Source organism: Protomyctophum bolini, assembly GCF_963924005.1.
Source record: "Protomyctophum bolini genome assembly, chromosome: 7".
In the NCBI taxonomy this organism is placed as follows: domain Eukaryota; kingdom Metazoa; phylum Chordata; class Actinopteri; order Myctophiformes; family Myctophidae; genus Protomyctophum; species Protomyctophum bolini.
This window is the reverse complement of record NC_137868.1, coordinates 2,657,773-2,678,773: the sequence shown is the minus strand read 5'-3', so window position 1 is coordinate 2,678,773 and position 21,001 is coordinate 2,657,773. Positions and strand designations below refer to the sequence as shown.

At 47.2% G+C, this 21,001-nt stretch overlaps 1 protein-coding gene across 1 annotated transcript; it reads right to left on the bottom strand.

The window, feature by feature from the left end:
- Positions 1-1,745: 1,745 nt before the first annotated feature.
- Positions 1,746-7,372, bottom strand: LOC308317953 (uncharacterized protein). Its single transcript, XM_080767299.1, has one exon. The coding sequence runs from the start codon at positions 7,347-7,349 to the stop codon at positions 2,610-2,612; it is 4,740 nt and encodes a 1,579-aa protein (XP_080623425.1). The 5' UTR covers positions 7,350-7,372; the 3' UTR covers positions 1,746-2,609.
- Positions 7,373-21,001: the final 13,629 nt, after the last annotated feature.

Genomic DNA, 21,001 nt, shown 5'->3' with positions numbered 1-21,001 from the left:
CCATTAAATGCATGTCTAACTGGGGCTCAATTTAATACTTTTAAACATTTTGAAAATAGTCGATCTACAACAAGCATCACATCACATCATGGTGCTTTGTGAGCTTTTGTGTGTGTGTGTGTGTGTGTGTGTGTGTGTGTGTGGGGTGGGGATACCAAAAAAAAAAGAGAAGAAAGATATCGTCACAAAATTGATATTGAGGTATTTGGCCAACAGTATGATTTTTGTCCACATGGCCCAACCCAGCCCTACACGTACTACATACATACATACATACATACTATACATACATACGTACATACATACATTATGTATGTTTGATATGGTGGGGTTTCAAATCAACACCATTGAGCAACTGAACATAGTTTGCAAACGTACTCAAACCGGGACAAGTTTACCGTAATTAATTTGAGGGAACGATAGTCCCGAACAGTGGCCCCCAGGGGCCATTGAGGGAGTCCCAGGGGGCCCCGACTCCCCAGCTAAATGATAGTTTGGAACCACATGGACCCTTATGGGTCCGTCACTCGGGAGAGTGTACAAATGGAACCAAATGGACCCACTTGGTTCCATTTGTACACTCTCAGAGTTCAATTAACATCGATTTTACAATATAAACGGGGGGGGGGGGGGGGGGGGTCCCAGAGATATAAATTACATTAAACGGGGGGGGGGGGGACTAACGCATGTCAAACTGGGGGTCCTTGAAATTAACCCATTCTGAACGGGAACCCCTTTTGGTGTAAGCATTACGTTATGCTTTAGCTATTGAAAAAAAAAGCAGATCTACAAGCTCATAGCGCGCCACCGAGTGGCGCGCTACGAGCTTGTAGGTTCTGCTATTTTTTGAAAAATCGAAGAACGACTGACACAGAAACACGGCCGTTTCAGAAAACCGTCAGGATGTAGAAGAATATTTATAGAATCGTTCCCGGGTCAAAATGGGTTCAACAGGTCGAGAATCGCTGCTATATAGAGCCGTAAATAACATTCTCTTGTGGGGGTCCCTGGCATGTCTGTTCAAATGGGGGGTCCATCCACGGCCTAATAGATGTCAACGTCAAACGGAAAAAGGTTTGGGAACCACCGGTCCAGAGAACAGCGCCAAAGAGATTCTATATAAAGAGGCGACACTCTCAAATATTTGGAATCACCACTAGATGGCGCATCGGTAGCGCTTTGACGTCATCACACCAAGATGGCGGCGGGAGAAGGGTAATCTTAGAAGTGGAATAGAATGACTTCAAAGACTCTTTTTGGAAGCGTTCGGAAAGAGCGCACTGTGCAATGCAAACTAATACGAGAGTGAGCTCCCGGTGAGCATTTGCGAACGCACCCATGTTTTTTAGAGCAACCGGAAGTTGCGTCATCACACCAATATGGCGGAGGCACTGGGCGCTGGTTGTTACTATGGGGTTTAATGAGAGTGTCGCCTCTTTATATAGAATCTCTTTGACAGCGCGGCGAGACGAGCAGAGATATAAAGGCAACGAAAAAGACAAAAAAACTGTGTGGAGAAAATAAAAAAACAAGGAAATGTGGGGGAAAACAACAGCAATGCAGAACCAATGAAAAGGAAAAGAACCAAACACATTGTGACGTGACGGGATCAGGACTGTGGGTTTAGGTTTCGTCAGTGATTTGCCGTAATAGAGCCTTTCAATAATATAGATTTCCCTCCCACGTATCAGTAGTCGCAGAGCTCTTATCGCCCTTATCGCAGAGCTCTTATCGCCCTTATCGCAGAGCTCTTATCGTCCTTATCGCAGAGCTCTTATCGTCCTTATCGCAGCCCTTATCGCAGAGCTCTTATCGCCAGGCTATGCCAGACCTCAGTCTGTGCAGAAAAAGGCAACTTGTATTTTTTTTTCCTCTCCCCAGTGGATTGTTACGACGGACATTCATTCTCATAAAACGATACACTCTTTAGTTTATACACATTATTCTAGCAATGAAGTCCAGTGTGAAGAACAACCTGAGAATAAGAACACTAGATTAGAAGTTTTTCTTTTTTTACAGCATTTCTGTTAAGATAATAACAGAGCAAAATGGTTCCATCAGTCTCAAGGTCCATCGGCATTTTCTTCTTCTGAGGTAGTAAGACTACCGCGTAACCTCCACAATCCACTGCAGTCGTGTTCAGTCAGTCGTATGACTCGCATGATCCGCGAGCATGTTCCACGTAGCGCTAGCATGATCCGCGAGCATGCTCCATGTAGCGCTAGCATGTTCCATCCATGTAGTGTTAGCATGATCCGGGAGCATGTTCCACGTAGTGCTAGCATGATCCGCTAGCATGATACGCGAGCATGTTCCATGTAGTGCTAGCATGATCCGCGAGCATGTTCCATGTAGTGCTAGCATGTTCCATCTACAGTATGTACTTGCTAGCATGATCCGTGAGCATGTTCCACGTAGCGCTAGCCCGACCCGCGAGCATGTTCCATGTAGCGCTAGCATGATACGCGAGCATGTTCCACGTAGCTCTAGCATGACCCGCGAGCATGTTCCACGTAGTGCAAGCATGTACCATCTATGTAGTGTTAGCATGATCCGCGAGCATGTTCCACGTAGCGCTAGCCCGACCCGCGAGCATGTTCCACGTAGCGCTAGCATGACCCGCGAGCATGTTCCATGTAGTGCTGGTGCAACTCGGTCTCCAGACTGAAAGACACTCCACATTCCAGACAGCTGAGGTCTCCGCCGGCGTGCTCGGAGGCCGCCGCCGGCGGGGTGGCGGCGGGGGGGGGCTGCCCCGTGAACTCGCCCATGCATTTCTGGTGGTGGTCGATGAGGGCCTGGACGTCGCTGAAGGTCCTCGGGCAGTACGGGCACGTGTACGTGTCCGCGTCGAGGTCGCCCGGGCCGTGCTGAGCCTCGTGTTTCGCCAGCGCGGTCGGCGACAGGAAAGACTTCCCGCAGTGCTGGCACTTGTGGCTGGCGGCGGCGGCGGCCTGCGGCCGGGCGGCCGGGTCGTGCTCGGGGGGGTCGTCCTTCGGGTCGACGGAGGCGGCCGGACCGGACTTGGGAGGCCTGGAGGAGGAGGAGGGGGCGGCGGCGGCGCTGAGCCGGTAGCGGAGCTCGATGGGCAGCCGGCGACGCACCTCGTCGTGCCACACCAGGTGCTGCTGCAGCTGCGTCTCCGTCCAGTAGCCGCTGCAGCACAGGGCGCAGCAGTACGGCCGGCTGCGGCCCGCCGTCCGGTGCGCTCCCAGCTGCTCCTCCGTCTGGAAGGCTTTGCCGCACTTGCTGCACTTGAAGAGGTATTTGACCGAGTGGTGCTCGGAGACGCGGCCGGGCGACGCGCGCCGCACCACCTCGGCCGCCGCCGCCGCTTCGGGGAGCCGAGTCTCTCGCGGCGTCGGCGGCTCCTGCTTTACCGCCGGTGGCTCCTGCTTCACGGCCGGGGGCTCCTGCTGGCGGCGCTTTGGACTCGGCTCCTGCTTGTGGTGAAGGGACCCCCGCTTCGGAGTCACGTCCTGGTGTGGGATGGGCTCCTGGTGCGGCGTGGGCTCTTGCTTAAGCTGGAGGCACGTCTTCCTGTGGTTGTGGAGGGCCCCGGGCGAGCTGTACTTCTTCCCGCAGCGCGGGCAGGGGAAAGCCCCACGGGTGTTCGACTTGCTCCCGATCCTCTTCCTCCTCCTTTTGCGTTTGACCACCGCGGTGACGCCGTCGTTTGCGACGGTAATGCTTTGGGCGCGTTTGGCTTCATGGCGCTTCGTGGCCAAGTTGTCTGCGGTAGCAATGGGAGATTTGGAATTGTCCTTTGTGTGCGTGGCATGAGCCTGCCAATGGTGGGCACGCAGGCCTCTGACCTTCGCAAACGTCATGCGACAGAGAGGACACTGAACTCTGCCTCTTACAATCAACGGGGCGGGTTCAGGGTCACTGGGGGTGGCGTCGGTGCCGCTGGGGGTGGCGTCGGTGGCACCGGGCTGTTCCGGGGCCTGCTCAGCCGAGGTGAGCGGCGAGGGTTCTCCGGGAGGATCTGCAGATGTCAAAGTGGCGCAGTGCTCGCTCTCGTAGTGAACGGCTAGCAACGAATCGAGCACAAAGGTTTTGTCGCATTCTGGACATGGCAGTTCTGCACCCGCCGCACTCTCGCCTGGCGCGGGCCGCGTCTCGCCAGCTTTGGCCTGACCCGGCGGCGGGGCGCAGAAGATCTGGTGGCGGCGGAAAACGCACAGGTAGAAAAAGCCCTTGCCACAGTTCTGACACCGATACGGTACGTCGCTCGCCGTCGGGTTCGTGTCGCATTTCCAGTCGCCTCCTTTTACCAGGGAAATGGCAAATGTCTTGTCTGCGTGCCAACGCTTATGCGTCCCGAGGGCCGAGTTGGTGGTGAATCGTCGACCGCACTCCGAGCACAGGAACGACCCCACGGTGTCGTCTCCGTGCGTCGACTTCCTGGGGAACACCGCGGACAGGGCCAGTTTCGCTTTGACCTTGGAGTTGTGACCTTGCCGATGGATTCTCTTGTGGAAGTTCAGCGCTCCGGCCACCGGGAAGCTCTTCGGACACTCTTTGCACTTGTACTGTAACCTCGTCGAGCCGCCGCCACCGCTGGCGTTCTCCGAGGCGCCCGACGACGACGACGACGTCTGCGGTTCCGTTTTGATTTCGACGGCGAGCGCGCTTTCAGCCGCCGGCGCGGCTCCGCCGTCGTCGGCCGGAGGAGCGTCCTTTTCTCGTTTGACGCACAGTTTCCGGTGGGCCCGTAAGGAGGACTTCCTGTCGAAGTGGGCGAGGCACGTGGGACACTGCAGCGCCTCCAGGGCGGCGACAGAGGAGGACCCCGGGGCGGGCGAGGACGGGGAGTAGCCGCTCTCGTAGCCGTGGCTCCTCAGGTGGAACTGCAGGGCCTTGGCCCGCGAGAACAGCTTGCCGCAGTCGGGGCAGCCGTACGTGTTCTTCTGCACCTGCTCCACCTGATGCTGGAAGGACTTGCTGGGGGGCGGCAGCGCCACCTGGTGGGCCCGGTGCACCACCCCGTGCCGCAGCAGGCTGGAGAAGAGGCGGAAGGAGCGGCCGCACAGCTCGCACGTGTGGTTCCCGTCCTCGTGCTTGCGCATGTGCGACTTCATGATGCCCTGGTGCCGGAACTTCCTGCCGCACACGGGACACGCCACCTTGCGGCCGCCGTGGGAGGAGCGCGAGTGTCCGTTGACGACGGGGTTGGGGCCGCTCCTTTGCCTCAGGTCGGCGCACTGGTTCGGACTCTGCTTGTGGTGCGAGTACGCTCCCAGGGACCAGAAGCCCTTCCTGCACTGTTCGCAGTGATAGATCTTTGGACCGAGGAGAGTCTTCGTCGGATTGAACGCTTTCTTAGTCGCCGGACCGTCCTCGTCGGCGGGGTTTTGACCGGGGCAGCGTTTCTTGTGGTCAAACAAGCCGCTCGCGCTAGAGTAAGAGGTCATGCAGTCCGGGCACGAGTACGGCTTCCTTTTAGCATGCTGCATCTGGTGAGAGATCATCGCGGACACGCGCGAGAACTCTTTCCCGCATTCGTCGCACCTCAGGTCGTTCTGCCGAAGCCCGGCGGCTTGTTTGAGGTACTTCTGCTTCAGAATGTGATTGCAGTGCGTGACGCGGTTGAAGGTCTCGTGGCCGCACGTGTCGCACGTGTAGACCTTCTTGGGTTTCCCCGGGTCGCGTCGAGACAGCTTGTTCTTGAGGACACCGTGCCATAGCCTGTGGACGCGCAGCGACGAAGGGCTGCAGAACCAGCGGGGACACTCTGGACAGTGGAACCGGTCCTGCTGATTAGTGGACCCGTCCTGCTGATGAGTGGACCCGTCCTGCTGATGAGTGGACCCGTCCTGCTGATGCCGAGACGCTTTACGCTCAACCTTTGTCATTTCTGATTCCGGCGTCACCGCCCGGTCATCACTTGCCGCCTCAAAGTCTATCTGCACGATGTTCAGATCCACTCCTCCCGGCTCGGCGACCAGCGTGCTCACAGAGACCACGTTGTTCTCCTGGTCGGACTCGCACAGCAGCTCCAGATCGGGGTTCAGGTCTTGCACGTTCTCCGCCTCGTTCTCCTCTTCGGATTCGCTCGCGCTGATCACCTCCACGTGAAAGTCTGCCGTTTCGTAACCCTCCTCGGAGTCGTCTTCCTCCCCCTCGTCTCCTTCGACATTGACAAACACGCCGGAGTCTTCCTCGGTCGTGGCGGGGTGCAAGGTGGCCTGCGTGTCGTCTACGAGCGCCAACACGCGCTGCACCTCCTCCTTGCTGTGCTTCTCCGGGACTACAGGGCGGGCCGGAGGAGGAGGCGGCTCCTTCTCGTCGCCCCTGAACACATCGGTGTGATGGAGCCGGTGGGACTGAAGCGCCGACGCCCTGGAGAACTTCAGCCCACAGTCGGGACACTCGAAGGCCTTCTTCTGCAGCTGGCACACCTGGTTGAGGAAGGACTTGGCCGCCGTGTCCTCGCTGTGGGCCAAGCGCTGGTGCTTGTAGTAGAAGGTCAGCGTCATGAAGACCTTTCCGCACTCCTCGCACGGGAACTTCTTGCCCACGTTGGCCGAGCGGTTGGCGTGCCAGCGCTGGTGGTTGACGAGGGCGATGTGGCCGCCGAAGGTCTTGCTGCACTCGGTGCACTGGAAGGCTTTCTTGGGCGTGGCTTTGGGCTGCTCCGGGGTGCAGCGCACGTTGCGGCTGAAGCGCTGGTGCGTCTTCAGGCGGGACAGGGCGGGAAACGATTTGCCACAGGTGCACTTGAAAGAGTCGTCGCTGGGCGCGACGGCGGCCGTCCGAATTGGACCGTTCTCGGTGTGAAGCGCACCGCCCCCCGCGGCGCCCTTGTCCCCCGCGGCAGGCCCTTCGGCAGGAACAGTCTCTGCTGCACTCTCGTGCCTTTTGGGGCCCTCGGTGTGGACAGCGTCCCCTGCACTCTGGGCCACCACAGGCTGTCCAGTGAGGACGTTGTCCCCTGCCGGGGCCCCTGCAGTGAGGACATTGTCCCCTGCACCCATGTCCTCTACGCGCCCCTCAGTGAGATCAGCGTGTCCTGCACCCTCGTCCCCTTCGCCGTCTCCGACAACAGACCCCTCTGTGTGAGCGGCGGCGGCGACGTCTCGCGCTCGCTTGCCGTCGTTACGCGAGCGGCTCAGTTTCCCCTTGATCAGCTTCCCCTCGTGACAGCGGCGGTGGGCGTCCAGGGCGGAGGCCCGCGAGTAGCTCCGTCCGCACGTCTCGCAGCGGAACGACTTCTTCTTCAGCTGCTCCAGCTCCAGGACCAGAGACTTGGAGGCCTGCCGGTGGACCCGCTGGTGGTTCAGCAGGTAGCCCAGCTGGCCGTACGTCTTCCCGCAGTCTGGACACTCGTAGATGCATTTGGTCATCTTCCTGCCGGCCGGCGCGCTCAGGTCGCCCGATTCGGGACCGGGGATTTCTGGAAAAGGTGAACTGTCCGGCTGGGGGTCTTGGCTGTGAGGTTGGTGGTCTTGGCTGTGTGGTTGGTGGTCTTGGCTGTGTGATTGGGGGTCTTGGCTGTGTGGTTGGGGGTCTTGGCTGTGTGGTTGGGGGTCTTGGCTGTGTGGTTGGGGGTCTTGGCTGTGTGGTTGGTGGTCTTGGCTGTGTGGTTGGGGGTCTTGGCTGTGTGGTTGGTGGTCTTGGCTGTGTGGTTGGGGGTCTTGGCTGTGTGGTTGGTGGTCTTGGCTGTGTGGTTGGGGGTCTTGGCTGTGTGGTTGGTGGTCTTGGCTGTGTGGTTGGGGGTCTTGGCTGTGTGGTTGGTGGTCTTGGCTGTGTGGTTGGGGGTCTTGGCTGTGTGGTTGGGGGTCTTGGCTGTGTGGTCGGTGGTCTTGGCTGTGTGGTTGGGGGTCTTGGCTGTGTGGTTGGTGGTCTTGGCTGTGTGGTTGGGGGTCTTGGCTGTGTGGTTGGGGGTCTTGGCTGTGTGGTCGGTGGTCTTGGTCGTGTGTTTGGGGGTCTTCTTGGGTGGGCTGAGGGCGATTCTCAGCGTAGGCCGACTCGTCGCTAGAAGCGTCTCCATCCTGGGAGAGGACAGGCCCGTCCCCTAAAATGAATAGAGAGGAGAACGTGAGGTCACAAATGAACACCCTTTTTTCATCATTATTGTTATTGGTGACATTCCCCGTTTTTTTTTCTTTTTGTGCAACCCTTCCCCTTAGGTTGGGCAGAGTGACCAAGAGTGGTCACGCTTGCAACTGTGAAAAATGCCATCAGACACCGGTAACACACGCACACATGTTTTGGTCATGTTCGTCTCTGAGCACATTCTGGACTGAAGTCTTTGAGACGCTTACAGTATTAACTGGGACACTTACTGTATAGTGCCTAACGCCATTACAGCGCTGTTTGGCATTTCTCAACTCCCTCCGTCTAGAGCCCATGCAGACCTTATAGCCTTTGTAACACTACTGGCAAGACGTCTAATTCTTATGAGATGGAAATCACCCACCCCGCCCTCCCATACACAATGAGATATTTGTAATAATCTGCAGCTTGAAAGGATTAGATACACAATGAGGGGCCACACAGTATGGGACCCTGTCCTTGCCTTTGCAGAGGGAATCACTTTCCACACAGTATGGGACCCTGTCCTTGCCTTTGCAGAGGGAATCACTTTCCACACAGTATGGGACCCTGTCCTTGCCTTTGCAGAGGGAATCACTTTCCACACAGTATGGGACCCTGTCCTTGCCTTTGCAGAGGGAATCACTTTCCACACAGTATGGGACCCTGTCCTTGCCTTTGCAGAGGGAATCACTTTCCACACAGTATGGGACCCTGTCCTTGCCTATGCAGAGGGAATCACTTTCCACACAGTATGGGACCCTGTCCTTGCCTTTGCAGAGGGAATCACTTTCCACACAGTATGGGACCCTGTCCTTGCCTTTGCAGAGGGAATCACTTTCCACACAGTATGGGACCCTGTCCTTGCCTTTGCAGAGGGAATCACTTTCCACACAGTATGGGACCCTGTCCTTGCCTTTGCAGAGGGAATCACTTTCCACACAGTATGGGACCCTGTCCTTGCCTTTGCAGAGGGAATCACTTTCCACACAGTATGGGACCCTGTCCTTGCCTTTGCAGAGGGAATCACTTTCCACACAGTATGGGACCCTGTCCTTGCCTTTGCAGAGGGAATCACTTTCCACACAGTATGGGACCCTGTCCTTGCCTTTGCAGAGGGAATCACTTTCCACACAGTATGGGACCCTGTCCTTGCCTTTGCAGAGGGAATCACTTTCCACACAGTATGGGACCCTGTCCTTGCCTTTGCAGAGGGAATCACTTTCCACACAGTATGGGACCCTGTCCTTGCCTTTGCAGAGGGAATCACTTTCCACACAGTATGGGACCCTGTCCTTGCCTTTGCAGAGGGAATCACTTTCCACACAGTATGGGACCCTGTCCTTGCCTTTGCAGAGGGAATCACTTTCCTGGTCATCCCTGAATGACTCCCCCTCCTACCTTCTGGTACTATGGGCCCAAGTGCTAAAACTATAAACTACATTGAAGTTACGGTGTGACCGAAATGGCATGGTGTGTGTGTGTGTGTGTGTGTGTGTGTGTGTGTGAATCTGTTATTATTAAAAAAAATTGGCTTGTTTTTTGGTTATCTGTTTTGTCTGTTGTCTGGTGTTCCCTCTTTTTCCCCTCTCCCACCGTGTTATGTTATGTTATGTTATGTTGAAGAAAAACCCAATACATATATAAAAATAAAAAAAACTAGATAAAATTGTTACTATACCGAAACAATGTCACTAATTAGTGACATGATTGTTTCGGTAGTGATGACAAAATTGGATGTTTATGCTTTTTAATGTACTTAATTCTAATTGTTTAGCTTGAGCAAATGTAAAGCATCTTATGAGTTAATATTTAGCAACATAGTTAAGTGGTCACTACCGAAAACCTTGGTTGTTTTGGCTAAAATCAAACATAGTGAGTTATCAACCAATATTATGATTGGTTAGGTGTATGTGTAATGTCAACTACAAATGATGCTGAAATCAATATACCGGTAATCAACTTTATACATTTTACAAAGAATATTGGGTTTAGATTTTGATTACTCTCAATAATTCAACATTAAAAAAAATGTGTTAACATATCAATTTAAATGTATTTAATTGTGGAACCACCTACATACATTTTTTTTAATGGTCTGTAAAGGGGGAAATTTAAAAAATAAAGTAAGTATCTTTATTCCTAACCCTAACCCTAACCCTTGATATTCCAATAAATTATTAAAATACAATATGTCTAAATGTGTCTCTTAGATCTGGTGCAACATGAATATGGTAAAAGCATACAAATTTCACACAATTTCCAACTTTGAACCAATTCGTTAGATTGGCCCATATAGGTTGTGTACAGGTTAGACAAAAATCCCCTGGCTTTCCTGCCGTCTCTCTGTCACTTTGTAAACAAACCACTGTGCATGAGACGGACGTATAGGACCCATAGTCTGGAGGGATGCAACGCTCTGATTGGTTTCTGAAACTTCAGAGCCAGAACTTCAAAATAAAATGCTTTCACTACACGTTTAAGGCTAGACTGGCATTATAGTCATCGAGGTGGACTAGTGAGAGATGAGATTATCTCTCCTTCATTGTGAGACTGCAGAACTCTGGAGATATGTCAACAAACACAACAAATACAATGTGAATTGTGAATGTTAACTCAGTTTTTTAGTTTGTACCTGGAGGAGTAAGGGCCGATTCATACTCTAAATGATTTCGGCTCGTCAGAAATTTTCAGTAGAATCGAGAAAAAAAAACGGTACCCCCCCCCCCCCCCCCCCCACGTCACAATGTAGGCACTACAGCGCCAAACAGACTTTTATTCGGCTCTAAAATAAGAGTATGAATCGGCCCCAAGTGTGTTATCTCTCTGCTGTGCACAGGCGAACCAACCATGTTTAAAAATAGCCAGTTGAACAATCTCTGCTGTGAAAATAGCCACTCTACAAAGCTCACACAACACATCGGATGTTTGGCTAAATGTTTCACAGAATGTTGTCCGGGCCTTTATGACAAGCCCAGAACAAACACGCCAGGCCAGTGTTGCCAACTTAGCGGATTTGTCGTCATATTTAGCTTCTTTCCAGACCCCCCTAGCGACTGAATTAGTGAAAAGCTTCTGGCGAGAAATCTAGCTTTTTTCCCCTGGTGAATTGGGGACAAATCGTGTTGACAGGCGCCAGATATGCGCCAGAGATAAAATCATTTTTTTTTTTTTCTCAGCCTCAAATCCGCTAAATTGGCAAAACTAAAAGTGGTCGGCGCGTCTGGTCTGGCTCACAGGTCACAGCAGGCTCAGTGGCTTCCTCGGCTCGGTTATGTGCACACTGCACAGACTGTCTAACAGTGCTTCCTCCTTTCTTGCTCTGCCTAGGCGAGTGCGCTCCGGTCTAATAACTCTATGGCTCCGGTGCGGTATTTCCGAACGCGCCCCTCGAGCTCGACAGAGCAAGAAAGGAGGAAGTACTGGCAGCTCAGTTTAGTCTGCTAGTAAAAATAAAATACACACTCGGATGCATAAAGTATTAACCTTCTAATTCCTGTATGGATCGGAACAAAATAGCGTTCTAAACATTAGTTGAATTGAGGTATGTTTTTTTTATATTACAATGAGTTTAAACGATGTGTTATCAAATGAAGAGATGATACAAACTAAGTGCACATAAATGACAAATGTTTTTCTGGGCTGGCTACATATTTTCGTTGCTAGGGGCGCCTAAAAGTCGCTAGGGACGCAAAAAAGTCGCTAGGGGCGGCGCGCGCTACGCGCGTGCATATCCCACCCCTGGCGACTTTTAGCTACTTTTCGAGGAGCCACTAGCTACTTCCGTCACTGGAGAGTTGGCAACACTGCGCCAGGCAGGGTTGATGTGGTTGAGCAGGTCAGGCCAGGATGATGATGATGATGAGAAGACAATACATACAACCACCAAAGAAGTGCTTTACTGCTTACTGACTGTCAATGATTGTTCATTTAGGAAGATGGTCCATCCCGATTGGAGCCTCTAAAAGCGACATGGTACACAAATCCTACAAATGGTCTCCTAAGTAGGCCCTGCCTTCAAACGGGAAATCTCGTGAACCCGGGAATCTTAAAGGCAATAGAGCGTCGCAGTCCCGCCCCCTTTCAGAATGACGAGTGGCCCAGGAAATGATTCTCCATTACTTTTCTCCATAGGCTTTTCAAAAAGTATTTATTTAAAGACGGTTACGCCGCGGACAAAGCCAACTCGGATCGTGACAAATCATGACAATAATTACAATGTTTTGGGCCGATCAAATAATGTATAAGAAGAAAAACAAAACAAATAGTGTTGTATCCTGCCTTTATTTTCTTCTTTCAAAATTATTTGATCGGCACAAAATATTGTGTTTGTTGTCATGATTTGTCACGATCCGAGTTGGCTTTGTCCACGACGTAAGTAATATAAGAGGCAACATTTTTTTAATGCTGTTAGCGAAAAAAAGCTGTCATGTTGAAAGCTTGTAGTTCTGACATTTTTGAAAGTCTGTCCTATTTCAGATTGGGGGGTCTGTATTTTGTAGACTATCCATTTGGGGGTCTTTGACATGAAAATGTTTGAGCATCGCCGAGTGAAAACAAGATGAACACAGGAGATATTCTGCAGAGGGATTTTGGACTTGGGTAATTGGGTATATAAAATAATTGGGTTACAACAATAAAAAGGTATTAGAATAATGTTAAATTAACTAGAAAAGTAAATAAAATACAAACATCAACAACAAGAAAGAAGCACTTTGCAAGAAAATATGGACATACAAAATAAATCATTCAAGATGAACTGAGCGGTGCAAGCTGCTCAGAAACCCCACTGGCTGGCTGCAGTTATATAGTGCTCAGTGTGAATGGACCTTTTAGGCTGCTCAACAGCGCCCCTTTAGGTCACCCAGTGGTATTGCAGCTGCCCGTACCCCAAACAGACAGACATACAGACAGACATACACGCACAGCCAGACTCATTGGAGTGGTTTGGCAACGCTCGTAAATTAAATAAAAAGGATATTGTGTGCACTTCGGAGTGTACTTTTGAGGGTCTTGGTAAAATACTTTTAAGACATTTTAAGACCATACAATCATACATCCACACAGAAATGTCCTATCTGATTGACAGCCCCATACATCCACACAGAAAAGTCCTATCTGATTGACAGCCCCATACATCCAAACAGAAAAGTCCTATCTGATTGACAGCCCATACATCCAAACAGAAAAGTCCTATCTGATTGACAGCCCCATACATCCAAACAGAAAAGTCCTATCTGATTGACAGCCCGATACATCCAAACAGAAAAGTCCTATCTGATTGACAGCCCCATACATCCACACAGAAAAGTCCTATCTGATTGACAGCCCCATACATCCACACAGAAAAGTCCTGTCTGATTGACAGCCCCATACATCCACACAGAAAAGTCCTATCTGATTGACAGCCCATACATTCAAACAGAAAAGTCCTGTCTGATTGACAGCCCCATACATCCACACAGAAAAGTCCTATCTGATTGACAGCCCATACATCCACACAGAAAAGTCCTATCTGATTGACAGCCCATACATCCACACAGAAAGGTCCATTGGTCAAGTAATATAAGAGGCAATATATTTTTTAATGCTGTTAGCGAAGAAAGCTGCCATGTTGAAAGCTTGTAGTTCTGCCATTTTTAAAAGTCTGTCCTATTTCTGATTGGGGGGTCTGTATTTTGTAGACTATCCATTTGTGGGTCTTTGACATGAAAATGTTTGAGCATCGCTGAGTGAAAACAAGATGAACACAAGAGATATTCTGCAGAGGGATTTTGGACTTGGGTAAATAAAATAATTGGGAACAACAATAAAAAGGTATTAGAATAATGTTAAAATACACACATCAACAACAAGAAAGAAGCACTTTGCAAGAAAATATGGACATACAAAAGAAATCATTCAAGATTGGAGTGATTGATGTGATTAACCCATTTTGGACTGAGGTTGATGAAAAAAAAGGCATCTAAATCCTAACATTTTTCTGAAAAAACATGTTTCTATGTCAGTAGTGCTCAACCTTTTTCATGTCAAGGACCCCCAGAATTATCTCTATTGGGCCCCCATCTCAAAATCTGTAGTTCCAGGTTTTATTTTGTTTTATGTTATTTTATCCGCTCACTAAATGTATTGAGTAACGAACGGCAAGTATTTCATACAACTTAAGTTAAAAAAAATCTGAACTATCCCTTTAATTGACTAGTTTAGCGGGTTCCAGCATGATTCGCTGCGTTCCGCGGATTTGTAAATGTCACTTGAGTAGCGAAGTTCCATTTAAAAATCCTTGAGTAGCGAAAGTGCCATTTACAGAAATAAATTAATGAGCAATGCTTCATTCAGCAGTGCTCAGTGTTGCCATGTCTGCTTATTATAAGGGACTTTGGACTTGTTTTACTGTAAAGTCGCCTGTGAATATTGGTAGAACTTGAGGTTGTGTTTGTTTAGTTTGGGGGGTTTCTAAAGTGTAGTTGTTTAGTTTGGGGGGGTTTGTTTCTAAAGTGTAACTTTGCTTATTTGGTCCTGGTTCCTAAATGTTATTTAAACCAGTGGTTCTCAAATGTATAGGACACCCAGATGAAGTACTTGTCTGTGACCCACCAAATATTTTGTACGAGATTACAAGATTTTCAAAACCATTCCACGTTTTTCACTTTTAGATTTTTATATATTTTCAAAACAGCTGATGGCTCCGGCCCATTTGAATGTGTGCCCAAGGGCCGCCATAAGAGAAGATGTGTGTTAAAATCTCTCCAGATTACATTCCACATTTTTCAAGATTTCCCCCCAAATGTTTCTAAAATTGCAGATCTACAAGCTCACAACCCGTCGCACAGAGACACACTGTGAGTTTATAGATCGAATAGCCAAAGTGTACAAATAGGGTTAAACGGTTTAACAACAGTTCATCGTTTTGCTGTGGACCCCCTGGGACGGACCCCCTCAAGGACCCCTGGGGGTCCCCGGACCACACTTTGAGAACCAGCGATGTATTCTAGTATGTCTTGCAACTTAAAGCACAAATAACATGCATTTTAAAACTGCTTTTAATATTTACTATCATATTGTCTATGTCCCTCAATGTTATTTCTAATGGTTTGAGCCTCATTCACCACTCTGGTATAACCAGTCCTTGTCATTTCTTTCTGGACTTTGAAAGCAGTTTTAGCTGCAGTACCACAATGTCCTGAGGTGGTGGGAGTGCTGATATGCAGATTATTTAATATTTGAGTCATTATAATACTGATGCTAGATAAAACCTGGCTTGTTTCCATTCCATGCCAGCTTGGAAAATTAACAATGGTGGACATTGTAAACAAAGTGGAAATGCAAATTTGGAACTGAAGACTGGAGAAGAGGAGCTTTATACAAAGTAGGGTGACATTGATGACATCACGATGAGGCCAAAATCAGTCGAGCTGTTTCTGAGAGCACTTTCCATTAAAACACCACACATATGGGAGCCCCAAAAACACAAAATAAATTGAAAAAGTTGAATTTGATGTTATAGGTCCTTTAACACAAAACATCTGCAGCAACAGCTCCAGTTATCAATACATTTGTGTATGTATACATACTTTTGTATTCATTAAAGCTGCTATAAGCAATAGCAGCAATGGATAGAACTCTGTGTCACATCTAGGGGCCACAATCTGCAGTCAAAGACCCGGTCGCAATGACTAACCAATCAGAAAGCAGACAGGCAAAAAATTGAACGATGTTAAAGCTTCTAGGAAAATCCTGTTATTTCTGCGGCCCCTATATGTGTCACAGAGACGCATTATTTTGGGAGCGTTCTACCCATTGCTGGCTGTCTGAATACCTATATAAAAATACAAAAACAAAGATCATTCAAATGTTGACATATTATTGCTTATAGCAACTTTAATCTCTTTTGTAGGGGGTGCATACTGTACGTTTGTTAGACATCAACACAACAGTGTAGTCTAGTCTACAGTAGTTGCGAACGCAGTGAGCACTTACTATGAGACCTAGCAGATCATGTCTGTCCGTGTGTCCGTGTGTGTGTCCCCCCTTTGTGCCCATATATGGAGCTGAGTGATTTGTTTGTGATTGATGCAACACACTGCATATTTGGACGTATAGCTGCTTTGGGGACTCCTTATATGGTTATGGCTAAGTTAAAAACTTAACTTAAAATGAACTTAACTTAAAAAAATAACTTAAAAATAAATCTTTAAAAAACCCAAATATGTACGAGCTGCGTTCGCTTCCCGCGTTTGCGCGTCTTACTGGTACATATGTATAGCATAGTAGTATATATGTATAGTTCATATGTATAGTTTCGTTATATAGATATTCCACTGGTACTTTCTTAGCTTACGCATGTTTCATGATAAATGCTTTTTATGTGATGTATTCCCATGCTTTCTTGTTCTTTGCTTAATGTAAGTCGCTCTGGATTAAGAGCGTCTGATAAATGCCTAAATTGTAAATTGACAACACCGTGCCCTTCAAGTGACATATTTTTCCCAACTCAGAAAGATTATTATTAGATGTTTTTGTGTCTGGATGAATATAATAATATGCATACTGTGAAATAAAATAATAAATCAATCAATAAATCAATCAATCAATCACTAGACATGATTGGAAGAAAAGACAAGACCTGCCAAATCAGCCTCATCCATCCATCCATCCATCCATCTGGCCAGTGGCCATGCATGGATGTCATGCAATTTAAAACTGCGCATCCCCAATTAACATTTCTGCTAATTGGATTTTCGCTCAAAAGTTAAGAAAGTATATGGCTAAGAAAGTATATTTCCAAAACAACATAAATCTAGATTATGAGTTTTAAATTGTAATATGTATCAAAGTCGGTGGATGAGTGGGATTCTTTTTTTTTTTTTTTTTAATCTTTTATCCGCAGTAGGCTACCAACAGTTCTAAAGCCCTGGTATCCATTCCACTCCTAACCGGTGACATCCAGTCTAGACCCCCGCCTACTGCTAAACCGTATCCGGTCAGTTCAAGACGCACACACCACAGGAACCATTTCCGTATCCGCTGAAAGCTGCTCCTATACTGACCGGATATGCAAAGTGGAAGAAGCTAAGTGAACCTAAACACAGAAGGAAGCAGTCTGAGCACATTGCTGCTTTTATATTTATAAATACAAAACCAATGCGTGTGGTTGATGCCACACTGTTATCAATTCAACGTCCGATTCTCTCATCAACGTCCCATGCATACAATACGCACCGTCAACGGGGTTATTTTCGTCTCCTTCTTCGTCTTGAACGTCTTCCTCCTCCATGTTAACGACCACCACGGGGTGGAATTCGTCCATCGCGTGGCTCTGACTGACTGGCGTTACTTTGACACGAAAGTAAAAAAAAAAAAAGAAAGAAACAGCACGTTACCTAAATGCTGCTACATTTACTCTAAATGTAACGTTACTTTGTCTATTTCGGCTATGATAACAGTGTCGTAGCTTGTGATAAATGTTGACTGTATTTGGTCTACTACAGTCAGGGCGTCATTATTAACAGATTAAAAAAAAACCCTGTACTGTTGTTATCTTCTGCACATAAACAACAACGTTGTTTGGCTAATAAGAAAAGCTAAACACTGCTAGCATGCTCACTCACAGACATACATCAGTGTTGCCAGGTTTTGGAAGAGAAACAAGCAACCAGGTCTATGAAAAGAAGCCACTAGACTAGGGGCGATTTGCGACGCATTGTGAGCTTGTAGATCTGCTAATAAATAAATAAATACAAATAAAAAGTCTTCCCAGGGGGGAAGGGGAAAAATGTGACAAATGTGGAATCTTTTTGACATTTTTTAACAACACACATCTGGTACCTGGCACAAAATATGTTAGGCTTGTTATAGGGTCCTTAATATAATAATAATTATTATTATTACATGTATTATCAGTATTATTATTATTATATGTTGTAGGGTCCTTGGACAATGGAATCACAGGTTTATTTGGATTATGAAACAAGCCCAAATAAGCGACTACACTTTAGAAACAAGCGCCAAATAAAATAAAAATATTTGCAAGCAACTTTATAGAAAAAAGAAGCCCAAAGTCACTTATAACAAGCAGACATGGCAACACTAATACATACGGTACTGTAGGCGGTGTTTGTGCGCCTGCGCCGTCTCTACACTGGGGAATCCAATTCACTGTGCTTTGCTTATATCCGTTCCAGAGCGGTTATGAAAACGACTGTAATGTGTACGTGTAAATGACCGGATGCGGTGTGCGGGCTTTATACCGGTTGTGCTGAATAGGAACCTGCAGAGTGACTCGTCTTTAGAGTCGCGCAAATGTATTATAATATAAATAGAAACCAGCTAAGCACATAGCTTGTTGCTTAGCAGAAATGGAATTTAAATAAATAAAAAGTCCCAAAGATATCAGGCTTTTTGTAGATGTGTTCTGTTGTTTTGGGAAAAGGGAGTCAGCTTAAATAAACACAATCCTGGCCTACACAACTGCTTATGTTTATTCACTTAAATTGATGTGCATTTAATTGCAAGATGTAGAATGTGACTATTATGTTTTAGTTCAATATACATGTGTTTTTATTTGTCCAAAATATAACATTGGTTACATTGCATAGCCTACACGAAAATTAAACCAAATATCCATTCTAATACTCTTACTTTAGCCTAGTGTCATTATATTAGCTGCATATCCTTCCACCCCTGATTCCATCTGCATGCAGTAATTCAGCCATAACTCATAAGCCCAAGTCCATTATTTATCCAGCATTTGAGCCACAGACCGCCATTTGATGATATTTAGGGGGTCTCTATTATGCTTAATACATGACTATTACACTTATTCAACTATTACATACACAATTACACTTATTGCACAATTATACTTATTACACTATTACCCTATATTACACTTCAACACTTATTACACTACACTATTGCCCTTATTACACTATTACACTTATTGTAATCAGGTTGAGGGTCGTTTTTTGGATGAGTATGACTGAGCCTCTCAGACCCGGTCTATGTTTAACAATACTTTAACTCTTGAGTGTATTAATGGACCCGTAAGAATCTATAAGGGTCCATTTGATTATACATATACATATATACTGTAGGCACTGTAAATGTACAAGTATAACGAGACACTGTCCCATAATCAAATGGCAGCTTTTCAATGAGTCAAACATCTGGACACTCCTTTTCCGTGCTAAACCAATGGACAGAGGTAAGAACACATCTGGATGGTAAGACACCGACCAGGGAGGGACACGTCTTTCTTTTATTCTATTTTCATATATAAACAGTAAAATATATATTCCAATATATAATAGGGCTAATAATTCTAGCCAAAATGCCCAATAGGAGCTCCGCAAATGAACACATTATTTATTGCAGAGGAAGGAAAACGTTGCACGCAAAAACAGTCTTTAACAATTCCGGAAGAAATTAAGACAACACAAGTGAGTTTCATTTACATGATTGATACGTTTTGAAATGTGGGCATGTCGGTCCCAAAGAGTGATTTGTTTAAGACAAAGATTCTCAAATCCTTTTCATTTCAAAGACCCCCATGCAGTTTAATTAAGCAATATTACACGAGAGGGTGTGGGTTAACGTGATTATTGCCACGACAGGGATGCGCAAAGCATCACTGAAGAACGACCACAAATGTCCCAAGAAACTAGCTAGCCTAACCACTAGCGCTCTGGGGGAACAGCGCAGCTGAATTCTTTGTTTTGATTAGGTGGTGAATGGTGCTGGTTTAACCCACGGCCGTTTCAACCAATCAGTTTGCTTCCCTCGAAACGACCTGTGGTAGAATATCCATTAGGCCACGGACCCCATGCGACGCAAATCTACAGCAACAAGAAAACTAGTTAATTTAACCCCGAGTGTGTGTGCAAATGGAACCAAACGGGAGGGAGACACAGGCCTATTCATACTCCAGTTTTAGGTGAGAAGGTGACCACTATCTTCTATAGGCGACCTTATGAGGTCAAAACGTTGGTTTCCTCTTTTTAACCCTGAGTGTGTGTGCAAATGGAACCAAACGGGAGGGAGACACAGGCCTATTCATACTCCAGTTTTAGGTGAGAAGGTGACCACTATCTTCTATAGGCGACCTTATGAGGTCAAAACGTTGGTTTCCTCTTTTTAAATACATATCTCTGCATCGTGGCTATGAGTGTGTGGCCTTTTTCTTTATCTTCTATAATATGTTTATCACCTTCTCCTGTTTGTTTACCTGAAAACACACAACGACTGAATACAACATACATGATACGTGATGACAAACAAGTCTATGAAGTCTATGTATGAAAAAGTTGAACCCATTTACGGTACGACTTCTAAATCCTGACAGTTTTCTGAAAAACCCCGTTTCTACTTTCTATGTCTGTAATAGGCCGCCGACCCCCATCTGAAAATGTGTTGTTCCAGGGACTCCCCCAGAAGCAGAGATTAATAATAATAATATGTTGTTCCAGGGACTCCCCCAGAAGCAGAGATTAATAATAATAATAATAATAATAATATCTTGTTCCAGGGACTCCCCCAGAAGCAGAGATTAATAATAATATGTTGTTCCAGGGACTCCCCCAGAAGCAGAGATTAATAATAATAATAATAATATCTTGTTCCAGGGACTCCCCCAGAAGCAGAGATTAATAATAATATGTTGTTCCAGGGACTCCCCCAGAAGCAGAGATTAATAATAATAATAATAATATCTTGTTCCAGGGACTCCCCCAGAAGCAGAGATTAATAATAATAATATGTTGTTCCAGGGACTCCCCCAGAAGCAGAGATTAATAATAATAATATCTTGTTCCAGGGACTCCCCCAGAAGCAGAGATTTGAGTTAAAAATGTTTGCTCTGAAAGAATATATATACGGTATTCAAAGATCTGTGCCACATTTTCAAGACTTTTCAAAATTAGCAGATCTACAAGCTCATATAGCGCGGCACTCGGTGCTTGTA